This window comes from Delphinapterus leucas, chromosome 13, assembly GCF_059928025.1.
Source record: "Delphinapterus leucas isolate spDelLeu-1000000601 "Yukka" chromosome 13, BTC_Dleu_Yukka2, whole genome shotgun sequence".
NCBI classification, from domain to species: domain Eukaryota; kingdom Metazoa; phylum Chordata; class Mammalia; order Artiodactyla; family Monodontidae; genus Delphinapterus; species Delphinapterus leucas.
The window spans coordinates 64,799,794-64,814,170 of NC_143141.1; the positions used below are offsets into that span (position 1 = coordinate 64,799,794).

The window sequence follows — 14,377 nt, forward strand, 5'->3', positions numbered from 1 at the left end:
GCCCAGGGGTTGGGGACCCCTGTTCCAAAAGCGTAAGAAAGGATGTTTAGGAAGGATAAAACAATACATCTGGAAAGGAAAAAACGTGTTGAAAATATGACAGAAAAAGTTTGATTACAGTAGCTAGATCAAATCTATAAAAAGTAACAATGTTTTTTTAAATGAAGGAGGGGAAATTTTTAAGAACTTTTAAGAAAATCTTTCAATTTGAATTATTCAGATGCTTACTAGGATCTATGCAAACCTAGGTTCTGCAACTTAAGGAATAATGCAGACAATCCAGACCCTGTTCAAAGGAGAGGTGGACAGTAAGATACAGGGTTAAGGGTAATTATAATAACATGGATTAATTATAAAATAATGTAATACAACAGTGCTAAGCACTGTAGAAACCAAAATAAGATAAAAGATCTTCAGTGAGCTTCAAACCTAACAAATGACAACTGTAAGTAAACTGTACCAGTTAAATTCTGATAAATCATGTGACTGAATTATACATACTCTGAAGGTATCTGTCTTAGTTCCATCATGACCATAATCAGCAATCAGGGCAGCACCTCCAGTTACTGAAATGCGTTGAGAAAGTTCCTGAATAATAACACCAGCATCAGGACACACTTCCACGTGATCCCTTGTTTCATCACACTAGTAAGGGAACAGTTGAATCAAAATACATCATTCAAAAAACCTGTTTCCTTAGGGTTTTTCTACAATGAGCATTTCTTAGTTACAATAAAAATAAATTCCTTCTCAGGGCTTCCCTGGGTGGGCCAGTGGTTGGAACACCATGCTTCCACTGCAGGGGACGCATGTTCAGTCCCTGGTCAAGGAACTAAAGTCCCGCATGTAGCACAGCCAAAAAAATTAAAAAAAAAAAAAAAAAAAAAAAATTTTTTAAATAAAAAAAATAAATTCCTTCTCAATATGAATATGTTGTCTACACTCAACTTTTCACATGACATCCTTTCTATTATACAGAACTCCTTGGTTCTCTGATATCCATTCAGTTTACAAAGATATTTTAATTTTAATGCCTTTTATAGAAAGGCATATGCCCCCTCAACCCTCCAGATGGCTAAGAACATTATCATTTTATTTATGGTGATTTTACTTCTGTGTCGTTAATTCATATAAATATATTCCACTGGGTTGAAAACATGGAAAAGGAATTTTTGTCTGCCTAGAACAGTGTCTGACACATAAGAGACACTGAAAAGTTGTGCTGGTGGAACAAATGATATAAATCCAATATAACAAAACAGACCCTATTAAAGCAAGTATATCTGCCCTCTTTGGCGGGAAAAGGTACCTCAACGATATGCCCTATATCTAGCAATACCAGCTTATAAACTAGTGTCAATGTACCTGAAGCCCTAATTTCCCAAGATGTTCAACTAAGGGTCCTCAAGAAGTACATACTAGCTTAAAACGTGTATTGACAATAAATAGTAATTCTTACCAACTGGACTAGCAGATACGAAATTTCACTAATTCCTATGATAATGAAAAAATTTTTTTCCTCATTGTGCAAACGTACATTAACTGTTGCTCCCTCCTAACACCTAGTACAAGTGAAGTACTGACCTGCTCTGATGTCTCTGCCTATAATGGCACAGGTCTAAGAGGTACACAGTCAGGCAGACTCAGCCCTTGAGTCTCACCTCATCTACTGCTTACTAGAGACAAGTTACTTAACCTTTCACAGTCTATTTCATATACTAGGCTTATTGTGAGAGTTAAATGAAATAATAAACCACTAAGCCTCCAGTGCTATTAAATAAATTACTGTGGTTTGACTATATAAACCATGGGGTCAGCTGCTTCAGGCATAAGGTGACACGACTCAGCGTTCCATGCTGACATTCTTAATATCCTAGACTGCTCTTCAAGACAAGAGATTCCATTACCATTTGCTTCATCCAAATGAGAGGGAAATCATCACTCCCTTTCTCATAAGTGTACGCTGTTCAAGTGAAGACCTAAATACAATGAACTCCCGGGGGGTTAGCTCTCAGTAGCTTTATGAATTTGTTTCTCAGGTAAATTAGCCAGAGTATGAAAAAGTAGAAATGCTCACAAGCACTTAGGCTGACATTTTAAACTTAAGCTTTGCAATGAAAACTTAATTCATAGGTTTACGTTTAAAAGCTCTTCTGCTTTTAAAATCGATAACTTCTAAGGCAGAAATTCTTAGTTATGGTCCAGAAAGTAGAAATCATCTTTTTCTGAGCTCGAAAAAAAGGGAATAAAACAGGCAATCTAAAGCTCAAACATTCCTGAGAAGTACAGGTGTTTTGAACGTTTAAACTCAAACCGAAGATACACAGGCTCTTGCAATTATTCCTTGAGGACAATAGAAAGAAGGAGTAATCAAATTTTAATTTGGGTGGAAGCATGAGAAAAAAGGCATGCTCTAATAGTAGCCCAAAGAGAGTGATGATACAACTTACCTAATAATAGTTTTGAGAATTAAATGAGAAAATAGAGTAACAGGGGCTTCCCTGGTGGTGCAGTGGTTAAGAATCCACCTGCCAATGCAGGGGACATGGGTTCGAGCCCGGGTCTGGGAAGATCCCACATGCCACGGAGCAACTAAGCCTGTGTGCCACAACTACTGAGCCTGCGCTCTAGAGCCCACGAGCCACAACTACTGAGCCTGCACTCTAGAGCCCACGAGCCACAAATACTGAGCTTGCATGCCACAACTACTGAAGCCCACGCACCTAGAGCCTGTGCTCTGCAACAAGAGAAGCCACCAATTAGAAGCCTGCGCACCGCAACAAAGAGGAGCCCCCACTCGCTGCAACTAGAGAAAGCCAGCGCACAGCAACGAAGACCCAGTGCAGCCAAAAATAAATTTAAAAAAAAAAGAGTAATACATACAAAATATTCAATAAATATTGTTACTTTACACTGTACTACACTGTTTTCACAGATACATAACTTCCTGTCAAGTAGACAATATTGTCACCATTTGATAGAGAACTGAGGTAAACAGAGACAGTCAGGGACTTGCTGAGTAAGCACTTACTTTCTTATTACATTAAGGTTACACAGCTAAGAAATGATTTGAACCCAGTCTCCTGACTCTAAATCCTGTGCGTTTTCACTATTAATAAAAAGCACCTTTCATGTTACAAGGAACTCTAAAATACTAACTCAGAAAATAAGACTGAAGATTTGGTTGGCAATAAACTAAGAAAAAAAAAATTATTCCTACTTGTATGAAGGCTTCTGCTGGGGTGGCACAAGGCGCCAAAACAAATCTCAGTTTATCAGAAACCTGTGGATCAATATCTATGAGTACTTCTCGCCATCCATGTGGTGTTTTCTAAACACAAAATAACACATAAAAACAAATTTTTGCAAGTTCTCAAAATTGCCTCTACCAAAATAACTTTTCTCCTCTTATCATATACAAGATAGATAACTAACATTTACAGAGCACTTTACCACTTAAATTATTTAAAGGCATTACTTCATTTCCTTTTAACAGTATGAGTAGAATGATAGATGCAAACTATTAATGCTGTTTAGATAAGAAATGGAGGAGGAAATAAGCAACATGGAAAGTGCCCCCAAAATGGAAAACAGACTTAGGAGGACTAATCAGACACTTCTCCAACAAATTACTACATCATAATATACACTCTTAGCCCGACAAGTTACCAGTACATGTGCATTACCACCAAATCTTAAATCTCCTCACAGAAAGAATGAAGAAAATTTTTAATTTTTGGAATTTAAAAATAGTTGCTAAAAAGTAATCCTTCATTGCACTACAGTGATTTACTATCTTACATTCTCATACATCTTTATCCCAGAAGAATTAAGAATCCTTAATATCCTAAGAATTAAGAATTCTTAATATTTCACTTTTGCCTTTCAATTATTTATATTCATCAAACTTCCAGATATCGCTAACTTCAACAATAATTAAACACCATAAATGTTTATTCTTACAACATAAGGCCCTTTGTTATTCAATTATAAATGTGACTTCTTTCCCATCAATACCTGAAACTTATGCACAGGAAGAACATCGAAAAATTCATGTGCAAGATAAAAGCTGTACTCTATTTAAAAACAGAAGAAAAAAAATTAACATTTCAGCATTTTCAAGGCAATCAATTGGTTGTTTTGAACATTAACAAAAAGAAAATGCATAGTTCTTCGTAATGGAACTTGTAATGCTTCCATAATTATAATTTCCACAGAATCACCCACCTCTTCATGGCAAACCTACTGTGCAGAACATACATAGGAACAATTATTACTATTCCCATTTTCCACATAGAGGGTCAGAGAGCTGAAATATCCCAGTTATCAGTTTAATGTTTTATTCATCACCAGGCCCAAAAGAAATCAGAACTCCAATTTGTTAGCTGGAAGAGGATTTGAATTTCCTAAAATCATCCAAGACGCTTAAGGCCAGGAATGGCTGTGGTGCCTTGGCCAAGGTCAGACCACCACTTTAGGTTTGAGCTGGGGCTCGTCAATATAACATTCTTGAGGAGTGAAGGGATTCTCCTACCACCCCTTGCTTGCCTCTAGGCAAGTAAGGATGATCAAAAGATGAGATAATTAAAGTAAACTCTGCTTCCTTCGGGCCCCACTGCCTTGGGCTACTTCATCATTACTATCTGAGGGGTAGGGAAAAAATAAAAAGTACAACCGAGATCCATGTTTTGGTTTTGGTTTGCTTTGGTTTTTGCAACACCACATGAAATTATTTTCTAACACAATGCTGTTCTCTATAGGTAAGGGACTTGGCAGCCCTAACTCAATCTACTACACTGCTCTACAAGGTTGTGGTCACCTATCACTACTGTGAGGGGTTGTGATCAAAATTCTTTAATTAATCAATGTAAAATAATTACCTTTTGGAACATCTTGCAGATCTCGGTACCAGGAAATTGGAATTCCAGACTTAGTGACACCTTTCATATATACTGGGGATCCAGCATTTTGCTCTAATAGGACCTTCTCTTCAGTCAACGTTAATGCTTGAATCTCACTTAATTTTTGGCTCACCTCTACCAGATGTATTGAAATGTCACAGTTTTTCAGCACAGATGCAAGCTGACTGAACACCTAAATATAAAAAGAAGAAGAAATTGGTAAAATCTTGTTGAGTAGATTTTAGGTTTTCTAACCATTTACCTCAGTAATTTGCTCATGTCACAGCAAAAGTAATAACTGGTTTCAGAGAACCTCACACAAGTCACTCTCCAGCAGTCTATGAGCATCATAACCTACCGGAGTTATTCAACATAGTCCATATAAGAAACAAACAGTACATAGTACACAGTACAGTTTGGTTTCCTACTGATAAAAATGAGAATTAGGACTAACAAATGAAAATAAAAGCTTTAGCATCCAATAAAAACAATGATTCAGATTAGGGAGTCTAAAAAAAGACCCAAGAAATAAAATGTATATAGCCTTGATTTTTTTTTAACTTTGAAAAAACAGATTACTTATAAGACCTGAAAATTATTATACACATCACACCTGGGGCCACATAGCAAGTTCATGGGTAAAGAGCTAGGCTTGATTTTAAAAAGCTGCTATGGGGGCTTCCCTGGTGGCGCAGTGGTTGAGAATCTGCCTGCTAATGCAGGGGACACGGGTTCGAGCCCTGGTCTGAAAAGATCCCACATGCCGCGGAGCAACTAGGCCTGTGAGCCACAACTACTGAGCCTGCGCGTCTGGAGCCTGTGCTCCACAACAAGAGAGGCCGCGATAGTGAGAGGCCCGCGCACCGCGATGAAAAGTGGCCCCCACTTGCCGCAACTAGAGAAAGCCCTCGCACAGAAACGAAGACCCCCCAACACAGCCAAAAATAAATAAATAAAATTAAAAAAAAATAAAAATAAAAAGCTGCTATGAAGGGAGTATCCCAAAGAAGATCATTGACTAGCCACTGATACAGCAAGTAGGGCCCTAGAAAGTGATGCGAAAGTCAAACTGCTGTATCTCAAGTGATTAGGCCAGCAAACCTTGGGCAGCAGGAGGCTGTGGCAACAGCTTGAAAAAAAATAAAGAAAAAAAGAAAACGAAAAAGCTGCTATGCCTACAAAATAGTCTCACCCCTGAAATGATCAGACTGTATCCACAAGAAATCAGATTTGAATGGCACTAATTACTTGACAGTTTAACTGAGATTCTTTCCCATTTTCAATTTCTTCTTAGCCACACACATTTTTTTGCTACTGTAAACATGAGGAAAAAAAGGAATATACTAATGTTTTTATCAGTATCTTAATGCTAAAAATTCAATGCCAATTGCATAAAGTACATCAATATTTTTTTCATTTGAATTTAATACTCACTGGTGATTTGCCTCCTACTTTTGAGACCTGAATATGCAGGTACAGACTGATTAGGACAAGGCGACTTTTCCAAATTTAGTTTTGAGATGAAACTATACATAGAAAAACTTCTCCCCAAGAGAAAAATCCTTCAGAAATATAATCAAAAATAAAGTCTGTAATTACACCTTTGGCTATTTCCTTTACATTCCTTTAAATTCTTTGGCTTTTTAAGAGCTCTCAGGACTTGATCTAGGGAAGCATCCTTTAGACATTTTAAGAGCTGTGGGTATAGTTTGGTGCATATAGTTTGGAGCACGGAATTCAAGGTAGAGCACAGAAACAAGTCTGGTTGTGAACATCTTGTACTGATAAGAGGGTAGCTGCCAAAGATGTTTCCGCAGGGGAATGATAAAGCCAAGCATTTTCTTTCCAAAAGACAAGCATAAAGAATGGATTATGGGGGACAGGGATTAGGAATTTGGGATTAACAAATAAACACTACCATATATAAAATAAACAACAAGGACCTACTGTATAGCTCAAGGAACTATATTCAATATCTTATAATAACCTATAATGGAAAATAATCTGAAAATATATATATAATCACTTTGCTGTACACCTGAAACACTGTATATCAACTATACTTCAATTAAAAAAAATTTTTTTTAAGAAAAAAAGAGCTTTGGGCTTAATTTTTAAAGTTCTTGAAACAAAATATTGTGTGAGAATCTTAGTAAATATTTTATATTCAAATGACTTTGCCAATTTAAAAAGATACAAAATAGAGCCCTGGAAACATAAATCAGTGGGTTACCCCCACCACCAAAAACATACAATACAATAAGGATTCTTATTTGTCAGATATTTGTGAATTTTCTTTGAAAAAAAAATCCTTCAATTCTTAATTTCAAGCAGAAATCATATAGCATCAAGAAATTTAAATTTCTTCTTTTTTTCTTTCTTTCTTTTTTTTTTTTTTGCGGTACGCGGGCCTTTCACTGCTGTGGCCTCTCCCGTTGCGCAGCACAGGCTCCGGACGCACAGGCTCAGCGGCCATGGCTCACGGGCCCAGCCACTCCACAGCATGTGGGATCTTCCCGGACCAGGGCACGAACCCGCATCCCCTGCATTTCAGGCGGACTCTCAACCACTGCGCCACCTGGGAAGCCCAAAAAATTTAAATTTCTTTAAATTGAATATGCATTTTTTTTACACTGATTTGTCAGGTACACACAAAATAAACTCACAATTTATTTTGGAACATACAATGTAAGTTAACTTTGATGTTAGTAGAATATGCCCAGTAGCTATTCATACAGGTTGTACCAAAATATACTTACAAGCAGTACATGAGAGTTCCCCTTGCTCCCCATCCTCACCAACCAAGGTCTGACAACCTTGGTGTTGTCAGACTTTCTAATTTTGAGGGTACAGGGGTTACTCACTGTGATTTTAATTTTCATTTCCCTGACTAGCAATGAGTCTGAGCATCTTTTTGTTTTCATTAGCCACATGGATTTCCTCTTTTATGACAGGCCTGTTCACATCTTTGGCGTGACTTTTCTGAGCTATCTGTCACCTTCTTACGGATTTAAAGGAGATCTTCGGGGCTTCCCTGGTGGCGCAGTGGTTGAGAATCTGCCTGCCAATGCAGGGGACACAGGTTCGAGCCCTAGTCCAAGAAAAACCCACATGCTGCAGAGCAACTAAGCCCATGGGCCACAACTACTGAGCCTGCGAGCCTAGAGCCCATGCTCCGCAACAAGAGAAGCCACCGCAATGAGAAGCCCTCGCACCACAACGAAGAGTAGCCCCAGCTCGCCGCAACTAGAGAAAGTGTGCACAGCAACAGAAGACCCAATGCAGCCAAAATATTAAAAATAAATAAATAAATAAATCTATAAAAGAAAAAAGTTCTTTATGTATTCTAACTACCAGTTCATTGTTAGTTATATGTGTTACAAATAACTCCTCCCACTTTGTGTTTTGTCTTGTCACTTTCTTTATGGTGTCTTTGAAGAACAAAATGTTCCTAGTTTCTTTAAAGACAAAAAAGTTCTTAATTTTAATGTATTTGAAGTTATTAATCTTTTCCTTTATGGCTTCTGCTTTTTATATAACATAAAAAACTCCCTACTCAGAAGATGAATATATTCTCCCATAATATCTTCTAAATGTTTTATACTTTTAGCTTTTACATTCTCCCCTCACCCCCATTTTTTAAGATTAGAAACATAACAAGTAATGATTCATTATATTATTTTGACATTACATTTTAGCTGAGAAATATGAGATTAAGGAGATAAGACTGAAAACCAAGGAAATCAACAAGTTTTCAAACTCAGTCAAAAGTAACAAGGGTCAGGTACCTGAGACTTTAAGACATTCTTTTATTACTTACCCTCAAAATATCTCCCAAGAGGGTACCCCTGCCTGGGCCCAGTTCCACCAACTGGAAAGCTGCATTTTTTCCAGTGGCTATCCATTCACTGATGAACCATATCCCTAGGAGCTGTGACAAGGAAAGAACTACATTCAAGCATTATAAAGCATAAAAGTATACCACAATATAAAACTCTATGTAAATAGACTTTACACCAGAAGGCAAAATGTTTCCTAACAACCATACACGTTATTTAACATGTTAATATATGTATATGCACACAGGAACTTCACTGGGACTACATTACAACACACACCACTTAGGAAGCTTAATAACAGAAGAAAACACCTAGTTAAAAGGCAGCTCTACTATAAAAGGTCCATGACACAGATAAGAGGATATCACTTACCGAAAGGTACTAGTATTTGAAAGCAAACAGACATATGAAATATGATTCTGCCATTTCTTCATATTCATGTAATTTCAATAATTACATGGCTTTAAGTCATAATTAATATTTTTTAATCCCTAGATTTTTCTTCCTTTTGTGTACTATTTTCTATTTCTAAACTGATCAAAGGTTATATATGGAAATAAATGAACTAGAATTCCTGAAAAGAATTCAAAGTTCTTAAGGAGACTTCTACTGTAAATACAGCTAAGTAAGGGGTACAGGCTATAGAGTGCATTTTGATTCCACTAATTCCTCAGTATTTTTAATCTTTTCTCTCTTCCTTCTTGAGGGAACTCTCAACCTTCTTCATCACCTTGCCTGTTGTCTCTCTTTGTCTTTCCATTCTCATTTTTTCATCTGGTTCTCCTCTTTTCCAACACCTTTTCTTCCATTTCTTTTCTTTTTCTTTCCTTCTGGCCTTTGTATCTCTACATTTCCTTTTCTACAGTAAAGTATAAACCTTTCAAATGTCCTCGATACCTCTATTACTCTCTATTCCTTCAGTATATAAACGACTAAAAAATTAAAACTCGATGAATCACCGAAAACAACGCTGTAAAACACTACTGCAGAATACTACTACTTGATCTACTCTCAAATGTTTGATAATTAGTTTCTTCTAGAGTTTACGCTGGATATTACCTCCCCAAAGATCTGACTTATTTCAGGTGAAGTAATGAAATCTCCTTTTTCTCCTAGCATGTCACGGTTCACATAATAGCCCTAAGTAAAAAGAAAAAATGGAGAAAACAAATTAATTTTCAAATAAGCTTTTTAAAACACCCCTCCAAAATCTCACATAATGTATACAATGAGATAAACAAGTTATTTCATAAGAAAGTTCTCTCTTCTAAATAAGCAAAATAAACAGCGTCTTTATGTAAATTTTACAAAGTAACAGTCATTTTGCAGAACTGGTAGAAAAACAATCACTCCTTGACTACAAAGGCAGAAGCCAAGCAGGGCCCCTCTCCACACTGCACAGCTGCCCTCCCTCTCCTGCCTCCACACAAAGACCCTGGCTGCCCCGCAAGCCCCTCGCCCAACCTCTCCCACTGTGTTTCAAATCAGCCCTGCCTGCTCTTGAGGCTGCTTCTTGACCTGGGTGCTGGTGACACGGGAGTGTTCACTTTGTCAAAATTCATCAAGCTGGGGCTTCCCTGGTGGCGCAGTGGTTGAGAGTCTGCCTGCCGATGCAGGGGACATGGGTTCGTGCCCCGGTCCGGGAGGATCCCACATGCCGCAGAACGGCTGGGCCCGTCAGCCATGGCCGCTGAGCCTGTGCATCCGGAGCCTGTGCTCCGCAACGGGAGAGGCCACAACAGTAAGAGGCCCGCGTACCGCAAAAAAAAAAAAAAAAATCCATCAAGCTGTATAAATGTGATTTTGCATTTTTCTATGTGAATGTTATATCCTAATAAAAAGTTGATTTTTTTGTTTGCTTTTGTTTTGTTTTGTTTTTAATTTGCCCTGCCTGGCCATACATCCTTGCCATCACAAATGTTCTCCTTTCTCCTCTCCCATCTCTCCCTGGCAATCTTCTACTCAGTAAGACTGAATCTGCTCAAATGCCATCTTCTCTGACCTCCTCCTCCAGCCCTCCAACCTCAGGCAAAACCGCATGCCTCCTTTTCTAAACTTATTTCTTTATATATCTAAATTCTTCACCAGAAGGATTAGTCATTTGGAGGACAGGACTATGTCTTATTTACCTTCATATACCAAGTTTTAGTGTAGTGTCTAGCCTTCAAGAAACACTCAAGAATTGTTTAAAATTTCCCTATGCCCTTCAAGCCCCTTCTTCTACCAGCTTACTCTCAGCAGGTGACCTGGGCTCTGGCCCACACAGGAATTAAAGAATGTTATTAAATAGACTTCCTCAGGTTCCTGACCCCATCCAGCCTCCACTGTTCCCATTCTTTCCTTGGGACTCAAAGGATGAAACACCTACACCTTCTGCTCTTTTCCAAACTTAACCCTGTGCTCTGGCTCAATCACCATTCCTCACATAGCCCCCATGGGCCAGGATCTTTCTATCACAGCTTTCTCTTACAGCTTCAACTTTTCCCCCTCAGCATTAGAAATTTAATTAAGTCACTTCCATCTTTAAAAAAATTTTTTTCACTCCATACAGCATCTCCCCTCTAGCCTTTCTCTTTCCCTTCGTAAGGAAGTATTTCAGGGGTGGGGTGTGTGTCTGTGTGTGTCTGTGTGTCTGTGTGTGTGTGTGAGAAACAAACCACTCTGGCAGTCTAATGAACACTACAGACCCTTCACAGAATGTTTTTAAATGCACAGGACTTAAAACACACAGGACTAAATATGAAATCAATTGAAAAATACTTATCAGGCTTCCCTGGTGGTGCTGTGGTTAAGAATGTGCCTGCCAACACAGGGGACACGGGTTTGAGCCCTGGTCTGGGAAGATCCCACATGCCGCAGAGCAACTAAGTCCGCGAGCCACAACTACTGAAGCCTGCGTGCCTAGAGCCCGTTCTCCGCAACAAGAGAAGCCACCGCAATGAGCAGCCCGCACACTGCAACAAAGAGTAGCCCCCGCTCGCCACAACTAGAGAAAGCCCGCGCGCAGCAACGAAGACCCAACACAGCCAAAACTAAATAATTTATAAAAAAAAATACTTATCAAATATTTTAAAAATAAATTTGTGATATAGTGATATATACACCTTTATAAGTGTATTAAAAAGCAAAATTGAGCTGAAGTTCTAATAAATAATGAAGTTTTGAAGTACAGAGAAGTACAATAGTATTTTGAAATATCATGATCACTCTGTTGTGATAATGACAATGTCAGTGATTTCCACTGACGCTAAAATCAGAGTATTGCTGATGGTACTGGTTGCTGCCTATGTTCATAATCAGAGAAACACTAAACTTCAGTTAGAGGTTAATGAAAATAAAAGTGTAATTTTTATTCCCATCCACGTCTACAAACCCCCTGGTTTCTATTCAAGGATCCCTAGGTTAAGAACCTCTACTTTACATTTGAGTTACCTCAAGGCTTACTCCTGAAAAACCTTCTCTTCTCTAAGTATACTCTCACTGGTTCCTTTTTATTTTAACGTCATCTATATACTGATGATGACCAAATTTATATATGCATGCCCAATCTTTCTCACGAACTCCAGACTCTTATGGCCAACAGCTCACTTACTATCTCCACCTGATGTCACTGCCAACACAATGTACATGAATGCACCTCCTAAAGGTTTCCCATTGCACTAACACAAAAATCTAAATTTCATGAAAGCACTGCATGAACTGGCTCCTCTCCAAACTCATCTCATACTACTTTCCTCATCATCAAACCCTCCCACCCGCCAGTCACTGCCCTGCAGCCACACTGGTGCCCTTCTCTTCTCTGTGTACCAAAGCATTTCCCAGCTTAAAAACCTTGTGTTTCTGGATCCTCTGCTGGGAACCCACTTCTCCCAGACTTTTGCCAGGCTGGCCCATCCCCATCCTTCAAGCCTCAGCTCAAATGTACTGGCCTTCCCCGTCCACCTACCTAAGGAACTTCTACAATCCCTATTCCCACCACAGTATTTGCTTTCAATCCCTATTAACCCAGTTTTGTTTGTTTGTTTTTTCCTCCCTCAGAAGCACTTACAACAATCCACAATGATCTTGTTTAATTATTTGTTTCCTTGTTTATGGTTCATTATCTCACTAGAACATAAGCGCCATGCTCCACTGTCCACTGCAGTATTCCCAGAGCCTGAGACAGTGTTTGGCACATATGGCGCCTCAATAAATGGATAAATGATGAGTGGACCTCAACTCTAACCCAGAGATGTTTGTTTTAAAGCTTCTCCTTATCTGAACTTTTGGTACATTGTAACACTGCATACAGGCATTAAAGGATCTCTTCCATTACTAAACCTCTGGACCCTGAGTCACTCTACTATATCCAACAGCAAAAGGCCAAACGAATCCCAGGATTCCACAGATCTCATATTTCAACCCAACAAAAGGTGAAACATTCTAAAATAAAAGGACCACAGGCTTTCACCAAGTGACTTTGTAGAGCAGACAAGGAAATGAAGGTCAAAAACCTGTGACAATGCCTAATGCTAGAACGTAAACGCCCAGACCTTCCATTCTCAATGGAATACGCTTCCAGTGCCTGCTGATGCCATCCCAACACAGCTTTCCAGGCACTAAATTCGTATTTCCTGTTGCCTATTGGACATTTCCACCTGAGTCCCACAAACACTTCAAATTCAAAGAGTTCGGACTGAACTCTTTCCTACCTCTACCTCCTCCTGAACTCACTTCTTCCTGAAAAATGACTCCAGTATCTACCATAAACCCAGGTAGGGAAGTCATCATTCCTTCATCTCATAAATCCAATCGGTTACATCGTCCCCTGAACATCTTTGTAACTTGTCCTCTCTTTAAAGCCACTGCCGCTGACTTGACCCAGCCCTGACCAACTGACAGATTCATTTATGTGTCCCCAGGTCTTCGAGCGTGGCTCTTCCCCTGGAAGGCAACTGCCAGGGCTGAGGACCTTCGGGGTCCTCTCTGAGCATATCCTCCTGGTTCACACCTCGCAGCGCAGCTAGAGCGGGCCTGGTCCCCGGGCTCCCCGACCCATACCTTGGCTGGGTTGGTCAAGACCTCCTTCATGTACTCGGCCACGGTGATGGGACCAGTAGACTTGATTTTGTACGTAAGATGCCGCAGCATAGGGGTCACCGGGTTGTTTTCTGCCGGCTCATTCCCGGAGCTGAAATACTTTCCTCTCCAAAGACAAGTAAAGACTGTAGAAAACACACATTAAACGGCATTCATTAGAAACCTTAGTACTGGCATCTGCACAGCAGCCGGAGTGATTTCAAAGCGGCTTCGTCAACCCTTCACCTCGGCCAAAGCCAGGAAAGCGGTCTCGGGCCCTCAGCACGCCCAAAGGGCGCAGCAGGCACGCGCTTGGCCCACGACCACACAGCCGTTTCGTGTCTGACGCTGGACTCCAGGCTGCAGCCCAGAGCGCCCCGGAGCCCCCTCAACTGGAGAAGGCGCCCCGGGCGGTTTTCGCGGCAACGGGGGTTCGGACACCGCAATTGCTTACCTGCGCGCACGGCGTACAGCCGCCCAGCGCCTGCCGCAGCCAAGACGCTCATCCCAGACTCCGCACGCAGCTGCCAGCCGCCCGTAGGTAGGGAGTGCTCCTATTTCCGGGGGAGGACACGCCCC

At 39.9% G+C, this 14,377-nt stretch overlaps 1 protein-coding gene across 3 annotated transcripts in view; it reads right to left on the reverse strand.

Moving 5' to 3' along the window:
* Positions 1-14,377, reverse strand: part of NDUFAF7 (NADH:ubiquinone oxidoreductase complex assembly factor 7) — a 35,766-nt gene extending 21,389 nt beyond the window's left edge. For 2 of the 3 annotated variants that reach the window (XR_016395475.1, XM_022574076.3), the window contains exons 1-8: positions 14,253-14,377; positions 13,781-13,944; positions 9,800-9,880; positions 8,722-8,832; positions 4,881-5,094; positions 4,018-4,076; positions 3,221-3,331; positions 502-645 (exon numbers count right to left, since the gene is read on the reverse strand). Coding sequence is in view for 2 of the 3 variants with exons in the window: in XM_022574076.3 (XP_022429784.1) it covers positions 502-645; positions 3,221-3,331; positions 4,018-4,076; positions 4,881-5,094; positions 8,722-8,832; positions 9,800-9,880; positions 13,781-13,944; positions 14,253-14,304 (936 nt within the window). In the remaining variant the exon portion in view is untranslated. The remainder of the gene's footprint in view (positions 1-501; positions 646-3,220; positions 3,332-4,017; positions 4,077-4,880; positions 5,095-8,721; positions 8,833-9,799; positions 9,881-13,780; positions 13,945-14,252) is intronic. The other variant, XM_022574077.3, reaches the window with a different exon arrangement.